At 33.4% G+C, this 14,447-nt stretch overlaps 4 protein-coding genes across 7 annotated transcripts; 1 reads left to right on the top strand and 3 right to left on the bottom strand.

Moving 5' to 3' along the window:
- The first annotated feature begins 75 nt into the window (after window positions 1-75).
- Window positions 76-1,036, top strand: LOC135841320 (PAT complex subunit Asterix). The gene is made up of 4 exons (XM_065358228.1): window positions 76-310; window positions 414-522; window positions 598-695; window positions 775-1,036. Exons 1-4 carry the CDS (start codon window positions 264-266, stop codon window positions 848-850), a joined length of 330 nt encoding a protein of 109 aa, XP_065214300.1. The 5' UTR covers window positions 76-263; the 3' UTR covers window positions 851-1,036.
- Window positions 1,028-3,292, bottom strand: LOC135841318 (protein AATF-like). The gene is made up of 8 exons (XM_065358222.1): window positions 3,026-3,292; window positions 2,752-2,953; window positions 2,326-2,687; window positions 2,064-2,248; window positions 1,937-1,977; window positions 1,531-1,861; window positions 1,311-1,438; window positions 1,028-1,235 (listed from the first exon to the last, which is right to left on the bottom strand). Exons 1-8 carry the CDS (start codon window positions 3,126-3,128, stop codon window positions 1,034-1,036), a joined length of 1,554 nt encoding a protein of 517 aa, XP_065214294.1. The 5' UTR covers window positions 3,129-3,292; the 3' UTR covers window positions 1,028-1,033.
- Window positions 3,293-3,486: 194 nt separating this feature from the next.
- kermit (PDZ domain-containing protein GIPC-like protein kermit) lies at window positions 3,487-12,980 on the bottom strand. 4 transcript variants are annotated; one of them, XM_065358223.1, is made up of 8 exons: window positions 12,667-12,976; window positions 10,968-11,384; window positions 5,297-5,393; window positions 5,081-5,214; window positions 4,504-4,642; window positions 4,317-4,426; window positions 4,136-4,217; window positions 3,487-4,046 (listed from the first exon to the last, which is right to left on the bottom strand). In XM_065358223.1, exons 2-8 carry the CDS (start codon window positions 11,271-11,273, stop codon window positions 3,886-3,888), a joined length of 1,029 nt encoding a protein of 342 aa, XP_065214295.1. In that variant the 5' UTR covers window positions 11,274-11,384; window positions 12,667-12,976; the 3' UTR covers window positions 3,487-3,885. The 4 variants fall into 4 exon arrangements, with proteins under 4 accessions (XP_065214295.1, XP_065214297.1, XP_065214296.1 ...); XM_065358225.1 differs by having other exon boundaries at window positions 10,968-11,363; XM_065358224.1 differs by lacking the exon at window positions 12,667-12,976 and adding an exon at window positions 12,287-12,546.
- Window positions 12,981-13,552: 572 nt separating this feature from the next.
- Window positions 13,553-14,370, bottom strand: LOC135841321 (large ribosomal subunit protein eL37A-like). Its single transcript, XM_065358229.1, has 4 exons — window positions 14,233-14,370; window positions 13,911-14,046; window positions 13,753-13,837; window positions 13,553-13,671 (listed from the first exon to the last, which is right to left on the bottom strand). The coding sequence occupies exons 1-4, from the start codon at window positions 14,233-14,235 to the stop codon at window positions 13,626-13,628; spliced, it is 270 nt and encodes an 89-aa protein (XP_065214301.1). The 5' UTR covers window positions 14,236-14,370; the 3' UTR covers window positions 13,553-13,625.
- Window positions 14,371-14,447: the final 77 nt, after the last annotated feature.

Genomic DNA, 14,447 nt, shown 5'->3' with positions numbered 1-14,447 from the left:
AAATTCTCTTTTTTTCCCATAAAAAGAGAAAAATGGGACGGAAAAATGAAAATTTTCAGGTTGTGGTGTGTTATCACTGTGTTATCAATGACGATTTTTTCATTTCGAATAATTCAACTATTTTCAATCTGATTTCTGATTTCTGAATTTTGTATAAAACTGTAAGAAAAGTTGAAGTGTGCGACAAACGTTTTTAATTAACATAAATCTTTCTCAATAATAATTTAGCTGTCAATCGTCTAGTTTACTACTCATCAATCAGAATGCCACCTGGTCACACAGATCCTCGCAGAGCTGATAAAATCCATAGGTAAGTGTCAAAAAACACATCCCGATATTTCCGACATCAGTCAGAATAATTTGAGTGAAAAAATTGACGATATTCTTGCCTACGATTTTTCATCTATTTACAGATATAAACCTTTTCTGAATGGACGAATTGCCCCTGGAATTGATGATTACAGTGCAGATTATGCCAACATTTTAGCTATGTTGTTCAGTATGTTAGGATTGATGATGAAGGTTTGAAATATTTTCTCAAGGTAACATCGCCCGAAAGTCTTAACCGGAATACTAATGGATATTTCTGTTTTTCAGTTGAAATGGTGTGCTTGGGTAGCATTATATTGCTCCGGTGTTAGTTTCGCTAATTATAAGATAAATGATGACAAAAAACAAATATTTAGTAGTTTCATGTAAGTTTTTCACTTTCTAATCACCGTGCTCATTGCTTTTACTTGTGATTATATTATGACGGTACTTTTCAAATTTCAGGTTATCGTTTTCTGCCTTAGCCATGTGCTACATTCAAGATCCAAGGCCAATGAATATACCGTGGATTTCTCATTAATATATCTACGATGGCTGAATTTATAATACTAAAAATATTCCCGGGTTGTTTATTGGTGTAATATGATGTATCAAATGTATATAATGGAGCAAATGTTTTTATTCAACTTTTTTTTACAAGCAATTGTTATTTAATTATTAGTAGTTCTATGCCTATTTATAAATAAAAAAGAAGTCATAAAAATCACGTATTTATTAATTTATTACCAAAAACAGAATTAAACAATTCATTTATAGCTGTATCGGTCCATCGATTATTGGTAACAGGAGCCATGAAATTAACTAACTTCGGATGAGGATCAAATTTTATTTTACGTCCTTTAGTACACCGTGTATCTATTTTTCGCTTCATTTTACTTCTAAGACTTTGAAGTTTAATCCATTTCCTGAAAATGAAAATTACGTTCAGAAAAATGATAGCAAGAGTGGGTAATCGGTACCAAATTATAAGATTGGCTCACCTTCCTAGCTGCGTCGGATCTGAGACATCAGCGGTTTTTCTTTCGATATAATCTCTCAATAATTTATGATAAAAGTCGTCATCATCAAATATTTCTTCATCATGGTCAGCACTCGAAGATTTGCTATTCTAATAAAAAAATTAAAAAAATGCACACGGTACTAGAGAAAGATCGAAATGTTGGATTTTTAACTAGCTACATTGTCGAAAAAACAACTCACCTCATTATGGTCAGAAATTTCTTCATTGCCAATAATTTTATAATCAGCACGTTTAATGCAAGTTTTTTCGATTAAACGATGTTTTTCCTCAAAAATTTGCTCAATTTGTTTAACAATAGGAACATCGAACGCAGAAAAATTGGTTTTTGCTAATTTTCCACTCGCTATTTTCGTTCTATCATTCCATTTCTGAATAACTGCGTTCCTGTATGGTTTATATTGATTATGTAATTTATCCAAAACTAACGGATACTCCGTTAGTTTTCTTCTTTTAATTTTTGGCTCTGAGTCTTCTACTTCTTCTTCGAATTCTTTTCTAGCCGATTCATTTCTGTAAGAATACTTTGATAAGTGCCAGTGAATCATCACACACCAAATAAAAATAGTAGGTATGAAGGATACGTACAATGTTTCCAAAAATTCTGGGCATTTTTGTCTGAATTTGCACTAAAATGAAAAAAATACGCATAAAGATTCCGAAAACAAAGTAGGTTTGTTAGACAATTAGACATCATATTTTGTTAAAATCGTACTTGTAAACGAATGAAATTTTCCAGTAAATCCCAAACACTTTCACGGCACTGAATTACGGTATTCTTCTCGTCTTCCGAAAATTCTGCCCACATTTCTTCATACTTTGATGGTTTAGGCAATTGATTTGCAGCGAATAACGCTTTCTGCAGCGTTATCCTACTTTCGAGCAGTGATTCGCATAAATCTAAAATGAGTCATTAGCATTCTTAATTAAATTACAATCGAAAAATGGAACAAAAATAGAAACTCGTTATTACGCACTGAGTTGTACCCGCACAGCTTCTCCTTTTTCTTTATCACTAGATTCATCACGAACGGCTTTTGAGTACACAAATGACGCATCTATAGCTTCATTATCCGAAATATCATCTTCAACTTCACTTTCATCTTCCACAGATTCATCTTCTGCGCCATCATCACTATCATTTTCTGAATCCGATTCTCCATCTTCTTCATCAACTTCACTCATCTCTGAGTCTCCTTCATCCTCTGCTCCATCGATTTCTTCACTGTCACCGTCATCCGCACTCAGTGATTCGTCATTTTCGCTCGATGGTTCAGCAAAAGTAACTCGCTTTGTTTTTTTCGACACGGTCTCGATTTCCGAAGATTCGCTAACGTCACTGAAAAATTAAGTTCTGATAAAATTGGTTCCTTCAAGAAATCGTATAAAAAGTTGATGCATACCTAACATCTTCGTCGTCATCATCTTCACTTTCAGAATTTTCTTCGAATGATTTGCGAGAGACACTTTTCCCTCGGTAGGTTTTCGATGATAAAACACCATCCGCTGGAAATGATTTACTTTTGAAAACGCTGAAATTGTTGAATGCGTCGTTCGCTGGAAATTCTTCGACGTCGTTTTCGTCGAGCAAATCATCAACCGCACCTGATTTCGATTTAAAACTCAAATAATAATACAATATTCTCTTCGCTGAAAGAAATGTTTAATGATACTCACGCTTCACTAGATTATCTTCTTCATGAACATCGTCATCGAAGTTATCTTTTTTGGAAAAGTTCTCTTTGACCAGTTTCTGAATACTTTTTTTTCTATTCGTCATTTTATTTAAAATTATTTCATTAACGGAAGACTGACGTTTGTCACTCAAAACTCAAAATTTTGTTTTGAATAGCTTGATTTGAATTAAATTTTGAATGAAGCCGACAGAATTATCAATTATCTACGAATGCACGTGTTTTGCAAGGAACTGATAAAAACTCAAAAACTGGTGCCGGTGCCGCTGCGTTCCTCTACGACAAAATCAGGAACTATCAGGAACCAGCAAGAGTTACCGCGTTTTGATAAAAAAATCTATTCCTTTTAAATTCGCTATAGGCAACTCTTCGTACTCCCAAGTTTTCGCTGTTTGCATGTTCGTAGCAAAGTGGTGAATTTTCACACAAAAATTTTGACAAGAGTGAAAAATTGATGAAAATGTATTTCTTTTTTATATACAAAAAATTGACTAATAATAAAATCGTTAAAGAAAACGCAATAACAATGATTCGAATATAATGTAATGTAGTTGTATGAAAACGGATAGGCCTGCCTACTTACTATGTGAAACAAAGGAAACATCATTGCGAAAGATGAAACTTGAGCATTAGAAAATAGATATTTCTGAGTATAAATTGAAAATTCATATGAAAAATGACGCATACCTACTTAAATAAATTCATTCATACTCGAACAAAATTGAATTGATTTTATAAAATACGTAAATACAACATTTACATGGAATGTAATAAGACATAGGACAATAGGTGGTATATATTATCAAAATAATCACAAAAATATGCTTAAAATATGGCTTAACATTAACGCTTTAGCCGACCAGCTCTTGCATCAGTAATTACGCCCCATAATTCTATGATGAAATCATCAGTGAAACCGAGCTCTTCTAAATCAGAATTGTCGATAGCTTCGGCGAATTCCATACTGTTCAATTTGCCTTCCGCTGCTTCCCATATTTGAGTAGCTGAAACATTCATAAAGTAAACTTCTAGCTAAAAACAAAATTTCAAAAACGCTTGAAAAGTGGAATATTCTCTTATTTAAAAAAAATACCTAATTCGTCGTCACTAATTCCCAAGAAATTCTCCAATAACTGGTTTATGTTGTCCAATCCTAACTGAACAATGCTATCTGGCTGCAATTACGATCGTAATGAATTACATCAGTATGAATTTACGAAATAAAAATGCATAACCAATATTTATACGTCGTAGCAATGATATTATTAACATACCACTTTTTCTATTTGAACACTACCGTTCGCCTTAAATCTTAGAGTTTCTTTTCCACTGCCATAGTTTGATTTTTTACCTCGTCTAGAATTATTTCTTGGTTCTATATTACCTAAAAACAAAAAGAGAGATTAATATTAATTTCTGTTGGACATGACGATGGATAGTCAAGTAAATAATATCGCTTACAAAATCCGGCTTTTAGAGGTTCAATCAATCTTAACGTGAATATAGAATTTTTAGGGATATCTTTAAGTAGTTTTGCGACTTCAAAATGCCTTCGGCCTACCATACTTTCATCGTTAATTTTCTCTATGTGATCTCCTACCTGACAAACAAATTAAAATGTTATTATCGCAAAATTCCCTAAACACATGATGTCGGTGATACGTGATACTGGATTTACAGTAAAAGTGAAGCCTTTCATCCAGAAAATATACCACACATGCTGCGAGTTTTTGGAGGTATGTTTGCCTAGCTTCACAATTGCAGGAGGTTTTGTAGGTATTCGTTGATTGATTTTTTTTTAAATTTGGTCATCAATCTTATTTAACTTTATGCTGATCGATAATGAAGAGCACATTGAAAAAAAACAGACGAAGGTCTTTGAATATTGCCATTAAACATATCCACATAGACTCGGTAAAATGTGTCGTTTCTAGATGGAAAGCTAGACCTAGTACTTACTTCCTACCAAAAAAACATTTCGTAAATAGGTATGTAATTACAAAAAAAGGAGTAAGTAAAAAATCAGTGGCATAGATACCTGAATATATTGAATTCTATCTATAACACTCCCTTCCTTTATACGTTTAATGAAGGAATATCCTGCTCCATTATCGGTGATTGTAAGTCCTAACGCATCTTCCGATTTTTCGATTTCAATTTCTTTTGGCCGGCCTTTTAAAAATCATTTTAAAAAACACAATTTTAAAATTAATGTGAAATTTACTTTGTTGGTTCTGAATTGCGAATGCTTTACCTTTTCTGTGAACGAAAATGAAATCATCTAGGCCTATTTGTCCTCCTAATAACTTGGACATGTCTAATTTGTGAGTATTCAGAGTACAAAACAATATCTGAAACAAAACAAAAATAATAGCATTACAATCAAGCGTGTACGTAAGTAAATATGGACAATGGGTGATACAGAAAAGCAAGTAGGTATGTATTTCTGTTCCTAAAATGAATAATTTTAATTAGGTATTGTACGTACGTACATAAATAGTGGCTCCTAGGTAAGTTGGCAATGTTGGCAAGCATTACATAGTTAGTATATTTACTGTTTATAGATCTACATTCGTCTGTTTTTTATGAATAATTTTTAATTATCTGGTTATAAATGTAAGTTGATGAAATAAATTTTTTACTTTTATTTGAAAATTATTCAAAAATTAAACATCATTTACTAACATTTAAAACCACTGAATTAATCAGAGTATACGCGTAAAGGAACTACGGTAAACGATTTTTAAACTGCGAGTTTGTGATGATATTGTTTAGATTTGGTCAAGTCAATTACGTAGATGCCTATACGTTTCATAACGGATGTGAATTGATTACAAAGCAACCGTTTTAAATGAAAGAAATATTTTGTAATTTTACAAATCTGTAGGTATTCGATCAGAGCAAAAATGAAGCGCCTCATGTCCACCGCATCGTACTTGTTCCCTTCCTGTAAATATAGCTTGCGATAGGTGCCAATGGATGCATTCAGTTTGTGACAGTAAAAGGTATAATATACCTAGCAAATATTGACACAAATATTTATGCACTCGAGTCGAGTATCTGCATTGGACGGTTAGGTATGCCTGCAGACATTTTTAAATGGGTTTTTGTAATAAATAAACTAAATACGAAAGAAAGTAAAAAAATTCTATGTAAAGTGATACCTATTGTATTGGTTGAAACAACGCACCAGTCGCGTGTACTTTATGCACAGTTTCACAACATTACGCAGCCTTGAAATATTGCACAGCTTCTCACAATGAATTCAATGATTAAATACGTTACGACGTTAAGAACTGATTTTTGCCGCGTTTGCGGCTTTTACTTGTTAAAGTATACCAAATTGTAATTACCTACCTACCTATTTTTTTATTCAGATGAATAAATTTGTCAAAAAAAAAAAAAAAAAAAAAAAACGGAAAATAAAGAAATCAAATAGCGGTACAATATCCGTATGTCAAAATTATAGGTAGGTAGGTATCGAATGAACACTGTGATGATTATTTCAAGTTGAAATTATATTATGCCAATGATTCGGGTTTCGAGGCATTTAGAGTAAAAACACAAATGCATATCGGTTAACTATATGTATCTACTTTTCGCACATAAATTTAGTAGGTAACACATGGTAAAGTAAGTACATAGGCAACACTCGTTTCATTCATTTCTATTCAATTTCTCAACCAAAAAAAAAAACGGAACAACGAATGCAATTCAAAACATCGTATCAACATACCACAAATGACATCAATAAACACACCTCGCAGAAAACGGATCTTCTTCAGAATCTTTTCGATCAATTAGATTTTCTTGAATACGTTTTGTGCGAACTTTCGATGTGAGATTATGTTTCGGAGCTATTTCCGGATCATCGTTCCAGCACACAATCCTACGAGTTTTTTTCGCTCTGGGAGATTTGCCTTTCAAAAGTCTCACGTGTTCTTTTAACATGAGGTAATCGCGATCATCCAACTTTGGTACTTCTTTCTTCGCCGGCTGGTCTGGTTTTTTTGCCGAATACAATCGTTGTCGAGTCGTGAACGATGATAGCCTGTTCCTAGATTGATTTTGTTCGTCGTCAATTTCGTCATCAGTACCTTCTTCCGAAGTAGCAGGCGTTTGTGTTGGCGCCGCCTTTTCTCCGCCTTCTCCTTGTTCAGTATTTTTGTTTTTCTTGTCCATTTTTGGAAATTTACAATAGCGCTGAACGTAGCGAAATTAAATCTGTCCATAAAAGCGAACAACGTCTAAGAAATTAAGTACCAATTCCATGGAAAATTTAATTGCCAGGAAACCATCGAGCAATTTGCTGATGCTGATGCAGTCTGTAAACGAAAGCTTAGCTAGGTACACTATGGTGAACTGAACTGTTATGTTCTTTCAAGTCGACTAAAATTACCAAAATATCTTCCAAGTCATTAGTAACAATAATTTGGATCGTAGGTACAAATACAAAAATACCGCGAGTTAAATTAATTTCACGCTCGATGGCCGTGATTTTTTCACAAATAATGTAAACCTAAAGCCTAAGTAAATACTCAACTCGTAGATGTACCTACGAATGAATTATGACCAGTGCGTAGATGAAGTTACCTACCTACATTTTTTTTTTATAACAATGCTGGGGGCACGTATAGTACGTTACAAATGAAAGAATGATGTTTTTATCTCAAAGTTCTGCAGTAGGTATTTAATTGAATTTTAAACGATTTCAACGCTTCGACGATCAACATTATCATTTTCGTGAAGTAGTAAGTATGCCGGTGAAATACTAAACGATCTCCCTTTGTCATCTCTTCAGCACAAGTATTTTGTGGTAAGAAACGAGACACTATTCGGAGTTGAAATAATAATCACAGCAGGAATATCTAAAAAAAATGGAATTTTCCAGTGATAACATTTGAAACGATGAAACGAATTTCAAGAACCTAGGTACTTATAGCTTGAAATCTGTAAATGTACGTATAGGTACTAGCTACGTCACCTACGTGCCTACTATGATCATAGCATCGCTTAACGCATCATCAGTTTACAAATTTTTATTCATAGCTATCAATATGTATCATATTATAATTTCGGTATTTGAAATTATGTAAAAATTAAAAATAAATAAATAAATAAATAAGTGAAGGAAACCCTCAAGAAACGAACAGCATCTGTCCCCCTGTCCCTCTGTCCTGTCGCCAAAATTCTGATCAAATTAAACCTCTTTTGCTTGTATACATAAAATACTTAGGTACCTATTATTAATAATAATAATAAGATAGGTAGGCTACCGACATAAGTACAAATTACATGATATTGATGCAACGATCCGTTTCCTCTATGTCTACTCTCGAAGACAACACCAGTGAAATACCTAGTTACTTTATTATGTAATCGAGGTTAGTGATGTTTAATTATGACTTTAATTTTTAACACATCCTTACAATGTGTATTGTGTACTCCCTCCGGAGTTTAGTTCACAATAAAAAAAAATCATATCACAATGTAGGTTAGACTGTGCGTACATGTAGATACAACGACGTCGAATAATTAAATCGCTCTTAATTGAAGATTAAGTAAGTTGGGTTTCACGCAATCTTGTAAAAAAAATTGGCTGATTCCAATGATTACTTTTTTTTCATAATATGTATACTTATTCACACCGATGAATCCAAAGATATATATTGAATAAAGTTCATGAATATATGCAGAGGAGATATGAAGTTGCCTATTTATTGCGCACGTGAAAATTATAGATAGGAAGAATGGCTAAATCCGAAGGGAATAAAATATTAAAGTAATTTCAATGTAGAGGTATATATGAATTGCTATGATTAACCCATTTTTGGAAAATTGGAAAAAAACTAAATGCAGGATGGTGTTCTAAATACTCATTCATTGGTGATGCTTTTTTGTAACAAAATCCACGTTCATTTGCAGTTTATCCAAGTCAAAAAATAAATGAAGATGACAATCACCTACCTATTCTTTTTCCATAGACATTCCAAGATTTTTCTGGAGGGAGGAAATGTCAAAAGTACCTTTATCATCTCAAACACTTCTTGACCTTTTTGGAGGAAAGAGGAAAGGGGTCAAAATTTTAAAACTAATTTTTTTTCTAGTGTTACTTATGGGACATTCCAACATTTTTTCGAGAGAAGGAAGAGGAGCAAAAATTGAAAATATTTTAATCATTTCAGCAATCTTTTGTTTTTCAAATTTTTCAACTTGTTTTGACGTTTTTAATGAAATTACCTATTAGGTATCATACTTTTTCAACATCTTACGAGTAGGTATCTAATTGTTCAAAAAAAGTTCTAATTAATTCATCAAAAATTACTTTAAAAGGCATAATATTTTTGGAAAATTTTCGGTTTAGAATATCAGAGGTGATTCTATCTTGTTCTGCAAAAATGACTCAACAATGAAAAGATTTTCTGCAAATTTTTGTATTTTTTAAAAATTTAAATAAACCAGGGGAATACGTAAATTGAAAATTTGAAGTTTGGTTGAAAAAAAAACGGGACGTTCTGATAAAATTTAGCACTAGCAGGACATATCGGTAAAAATCGGGATAAACAGCATTAGCAGACTGTTAGACACCTTGTATGTTCACATTTGAGTTTTGAGAAGAGGCAAAAACTCGTTGGGAAGAATTATTTTCATTTCTCGAAATAGGTAGGTAGGTAGGTACTGTTCATTCCAATAGTCAGAATTAAAGTGCCTGTCTTTATTTGATTCTTCTTGTGGCGTTCGTCCTGTTTGTTCCTTCAATTAAGTAATATACTCGTAGATAGGCAACATCATCATTTTTTGCTTGCTAGTTTTTTTTTTTTTGCACTGATACCCAAAACTGAGAACGAACATAGACTCAACAGACAACCTACCTACCGCTACAAGCGCATGCATCACAATTCTACGTACACTGTACAGATTACTTATACAGGATGTCCCAACAGTTTGACTTTGATTTGGCCAACAATGCGAAAAAACTTGTCAAGAAATCATGTTAGGAAATGGACAATACTCCCTATACCGATCATCCGATTCCGATTAAACAAAACTTTGCCTACACAGCGCATTCACAGGGGTACTCGACTTCTCTGGAATGTGTCTATGTCTAATTTTGAACTTGTGACCATGGTTTTTGGAACAACTATTCGTGTGTAACAAAGTTCTTATACATACAAAACAGTGTAGGTCCAGTCTAAATATTTCTAAAATTTGAAGGGCAAAGGTGAAGGCGCTAGACAATTTGAAAAGAGAAACGTCAACAAACTTTTCGCTCGTCTTCAATTTGAAATTGCCGCAGAACATTTTAGCTACAATGAGTGATATTTCTGTTCTGTATGGGTATGTATGTAGTTTTCAAACAACCAACTTATGGTACGTAGTACGTACCTATTTACAATGATTACAAGCTCACATAATGTCAACAACACTCAAAACACTGCCAAATTTCATTTTTTTACAGCATTTGTTTTAATTCTTGATTTGCATTTAGATAAAAATTCCTGTTCGACCACAAAACCATGAAAAGTAGGTACTTACACCTACGTAAAAAAATGCAGACAAGCTGAAGTACCGTCAGTGAATTTTGAATCTAAAAATAATGTCGACCCGGAATAATAATGCATACCTCAGCATAACTTCTATTACCTCAGATAGGAAGGTAAACTACAAGCACAACAAGCAAACAACATACGAACAAAAGGTAAAAACAGAAAAACATAATGTCGTTTCTGTAAACAACAATTCAGTTTACTTAAAATAAACATCGAGCAAAAATTACATAATACTTTGTAGTTTATAGGTGAATATTGCATTCCCAAAGAATACAATAATACGTAACCTAGCTCACATTAACTACTTCAAAAAATGGAACCTATTCGAGTACGTTCTCAAAAAAATAAAAAATCAAATCGAATTCGGGTACTCACTTCGTCCGCTGTGAAGTCGTAACATTCTGCTATTTTTTCGTACAACTCTTTAACATTCGAAAACCCCGAAATTAATCCAGTCGGGCTGCCTTGGGCTTGCTGACAATGAAAAATTAATTTTGGTTTCTCGGTTTCGGTCATAACTATTTCGCGTATCGGTACATTGTTACAAGATTCTGGTAACGTGACGTTATTATAACTGCGTATAGGCAATTCGTTGTCATTTCCTTTCGATCCCATATCGATGCTTCCATTTTTCACGAATTCCCCTTCTCTCTTGAAATTTTTCCGACTAAACAATGGCATAGTGTACGAGTACGAAACCAGGTGTAACGACCGTATACCACACCGACGTTTTGACAATCCACCTCTTCGATATCTGCTGCCTGAAATTCACTGGACCACGGAACGGACCTCCTGTTTTAGTCACAATTATAGAACAGCTATTACATTAAACTGTAATCTCGCTCTCTATAAACGATAGTAATACTCATAAAGCGCATATTTGGTATTTGTTCGTCAACCGACTTGGCGAGTTTGCGGTCATTAAAATTTATAAACAAAAAAAAAAAAGAATCGATGTTTTAAAATACCTATTCGTGTTGCAATAGTTTTCGTACGAAGGTCGTGGACCAGATAAAAATCGCGAAAAATTAATTAATTTATAAATCTTAATGGCTAAAAACGGGCGCGTCGAAATTTTGTAATATCAAATGGAAAATTTTTGCAGGTGTCTTGAAGTACATAAATTTACCACTTAATGGCTCAATTTTTTTTTTATCTTGACAAAAAGAAAGCGATAAAAAGTACCTACATAATTTCAATTCTAGATAATGATAATAGGCTAGGTAGGTATACGTTGATTGTAATGTACATAATTTCATGATTTGCACTCGAATGGCAGGAATAATGTTAAAACGTTCGCTCGATAAAAACGTAGGTACGGGGGTAGGTGAGGTACTTGATGTACTCTTAATGTACATGCCTAATTGTTCACTTAAAAATTACATGGGTTTGATTTTTTTTGGTAAATTTCAAGTCATTGTGTAAAAAACGATATGTGAATGTACTTCAAAAATTATGAAATGAAAGTGGAAAATAATTCAGTTTTAGGATAGGTAGTTCTTTCTAGAATTAATTTCAAGCGAAAAATTCCCTCAATTAATACACTCAAAATATAGCATCATTCGAGAAAAAAAAATTAAAATAAACATTAAAAAGTAAGAGACAAAAAAATAATGTTCTATGACATTCATTTATGTGGCAAAAAATTTATTTCACTTTCGTTAATAAAAAACTTGAAATAAGAGAATTCTTACCCTAAAGTAGGTAGCATCTCATTCAGAAACCAACTCAACATTATCAAGATGCACATGACAATGACAGCAAAATTTCAATTTCGAATGGCCAAACAAAGTTAATTCACGCGAATTCACACATAATTTAAAACGCATTTTTGAAAAATTACTCATCGCTAAATAATTTAAAATAGGTACGTTAAACTCGACAATCTGCCGCAGCAGAAAAGCTAATCGATCACCATTACAAAACATACGTCGCTACCACACTCGGTGTGAATTTTAATTAAACCAACCGAGCGTGATAATTTAGGTGAAAAAAATGTATGCTTACACTAACAGAAGGAAATAATGGGTAAAAAGTGAGTACTCAAATGAACACGTTATTTTACGCAACTTACTTTCAATTCAAGAAACCAGTTACTAACGAACACGTTGATATCTTCACAAAACACAATCATTCGAAAACGCACACTGCGAATTTCATGTAAAACAATATCGATCATTTCACTCCCGAATTCCGGATAAGTAGCTATTTTGGATAATGGATGATAAGCGTAGGTCTAAGTACTACTTTACCTACCTACTGCCTACCGTTAATAACACACGTGTTTATATTTTGAACGCATACTGCAGCTAGAGTACACGAAATAAAGGTGAGTTATAACGTCCGTTAAACACAGGTGTGCCTCCACATGTCGGCGTCGTTACATTTCAGTACCAAATGGGTAGTTGCAGTTCCGAATACGCGACCACTGTACATTACCAGTCCACAGGCACAAGCTAGTTAATCAGATAAGGTAAAATAATTGAACCGATACGACGCGTGATTCTGTACTGGAGAGCTGGATTCCTATACAACGGATGGAATATTTCCTTTACAATGCCAAACATATCATGCAGAACAAGAGATGAAGAAAGTTGAGCTTTCAGTGGCGTCATTATAGTGAAGAATAATGGCCAATCTTTAGTTGAAACTGGGCGAAAATATATCACACCTAGCAGAATTTCTCAACTTCCAAAATTGAATTTTGTTTAAATAAATCAGGTTATGTGCTAGAGTTGCTCCCCGCCCTCCTGACGATTCCAATAAATAAATGTAGAATAAAATAAAACCTAGCTAGAAAGACCGGACATAGGAATGACATGTTTAGATATTTACGGCCTCAATTTTCAAAATAATTTGATTCACTAAAAATGATACTCACTCGATATCCGACGATAAAATACTCAAGTTATCCGTTGACTTCTCGAATCGCAAATTTAGACAAATAAACGTACAAACCATTCGCGTAGAAATTAATATATTCCTTACAAACAAGGTTCTTAAAAAATAGAAAACAACGTCAGATTAATACGTTCACGATTTTCTAGGTTTTGCCTGTCCTCCTTCACGGAATCCATTCCTACAAGCAAAGAAATCACTTAGAATGATCTGTAATTTCAGTTTTACAAAAGGTGCAATGATATCATGCACAATTTTTTACCTGAACTTCCTTCGTACGATTTTCAAATGTCGTAAACGTCCAGTTCCGGTAGTTTTCCTTCTTTGGGCTTTAATACTCCAATTAACTAAAGAACGGCATGAATTAGATTACCAGAGACTATTTGTAACAGCGTTCGATTCGAATAAAGAAATACTCACAGTGTCTAAGCTTTTTGCTGGGATATCCACACTGAGCACATTCGGACTTTTGAATATGGTATGAAGATCGACCGCATCTTCTGCAAAGAGTGTGGGTCTTATTACGACGCTTACCAAAACTTGAGGTTCCTTTCGTCTGGAAAACGATAAAATAAATAGAAAATTAGTCCTTAGAAGTACAAAACGACACATATACTGTAAAATGAACAGGATCAACGCATCTATACGATAAGGGAAATCGATGTGATTTGAGTATATTCGACAGGCTGGAGAGTTGAAAAAAGTTTAACCAAATAAAATACATGTAATTATAAAGACTTACCATTTTTCTAATTCGTTTTTACAGCTGAAATGGAGGAAAATTTTATAAAAAATTCTACAAATTCATTATTTTTCTACTCGGGTTGTCCACATGTCAAGAATTCAAGATGTGTATCTTTTGTTTGTTGACTTTTGCGCATTGAGATAAGAGCCATCACTGGCATGAGAATTTACCAAGAAATTACTTTTGAAATTACGACATTATCAAAATTTACG

The sequence above is a fragment of the Planococcus citri genome, chromosome 3 (genome assembly GCF_950023065.1).
Source record: "Planococcus citri chromosome 3, ihPlaCitr1.1, whole genome shotgun sequence".
Lineage (NCBI taxonomy): Eukaryota > Metazoa > Arthropoda > Insecta > Hemiptera > Pseudococcidae > Planococcus > Planococcus citri.
This window is presented reverse-complemented; position numbering and strand designations above follow the sequence as displayed.

Bases quoted from the DNA above. Each gene is read 5' to 3' on its own strand.
- LOC135841321 (XM_065358229.1), bottom strand. The intron at 13,838-13,910 runs GTGAGTATTTCT...GCCGTTCTTTAG, and splicing joins CAGCAAAAAGCTTAGACACT to TTAATTGGAGTATTAAAGCC. The intron at 13,672-13,752 runs GTAAAAAATTGT...CTTTGCTTGTAG, and splicing joins ATCGTACGAAGGAAGTTCAG to GAATGGATTCCGTGAAGGAG.
- kermit (XM_065358223.1), bottom strand. From the start codon at position 11,273: ATGCCATTGTTTAGTCGGAAAAATTTCAAGAGAGAAGGGGAATTCGTG. The intron at 4,643-5,080 runs GTATCTATGCCA...TTTGTTTGTCAG, and splicing joins ATAGAATTCAATATATTCAG to GTAGGAGATCACATAGAGAA. The intron at 4,427-4,503 runs GTAAGCGATATT...TTTTGTTTTTAG, and splicing joins ACCTCTAAAAGCCGGATTTT to GTAATATAGAACCAAGAAAT.
- LOC135841320 (XM_065358228.1), top strand. From the start codon at position 264: ATGCCACCTGGTCACACAGATCCTCGCAGAGCTGATAAAATCCATAG. The intron at 311-413 runs GTAAGTGTCAAA...ATCTATTTACAG, and splicing joins AGAGCTGATAAAATCCATAG to ATATAAACCTTTTCTGAATG. The intron at 523-597 runs GTTTGAAATATT...TCTGTTTTTCAG, and splicing joins TGTTAGGATTGATGATGAAG to TTGAAATGGTGTGCTTGGGT.
- LOC135841318 (XM_065358222.1), bottom strand. From the start codon at position 3,128: ATGACGAATAGAAAAAAAAGTATTCAGAAACTGGTCAAAGAGAACTTT. The intron at 1,862-1,936 runs GTACGTATCCTT...GTATTCTTACAG, and splicing joins CCAGAATTTTTGGAAACATT to AAATGAATCGGCTAGAAAAG. The intron at 1,236-1,310 runs GTGAGCCAATCT...TTTCATTTTCAG, and splicing joins GATCCGACGCAGCTAGGAAG to GAAATGGATTAAACTTCAAA.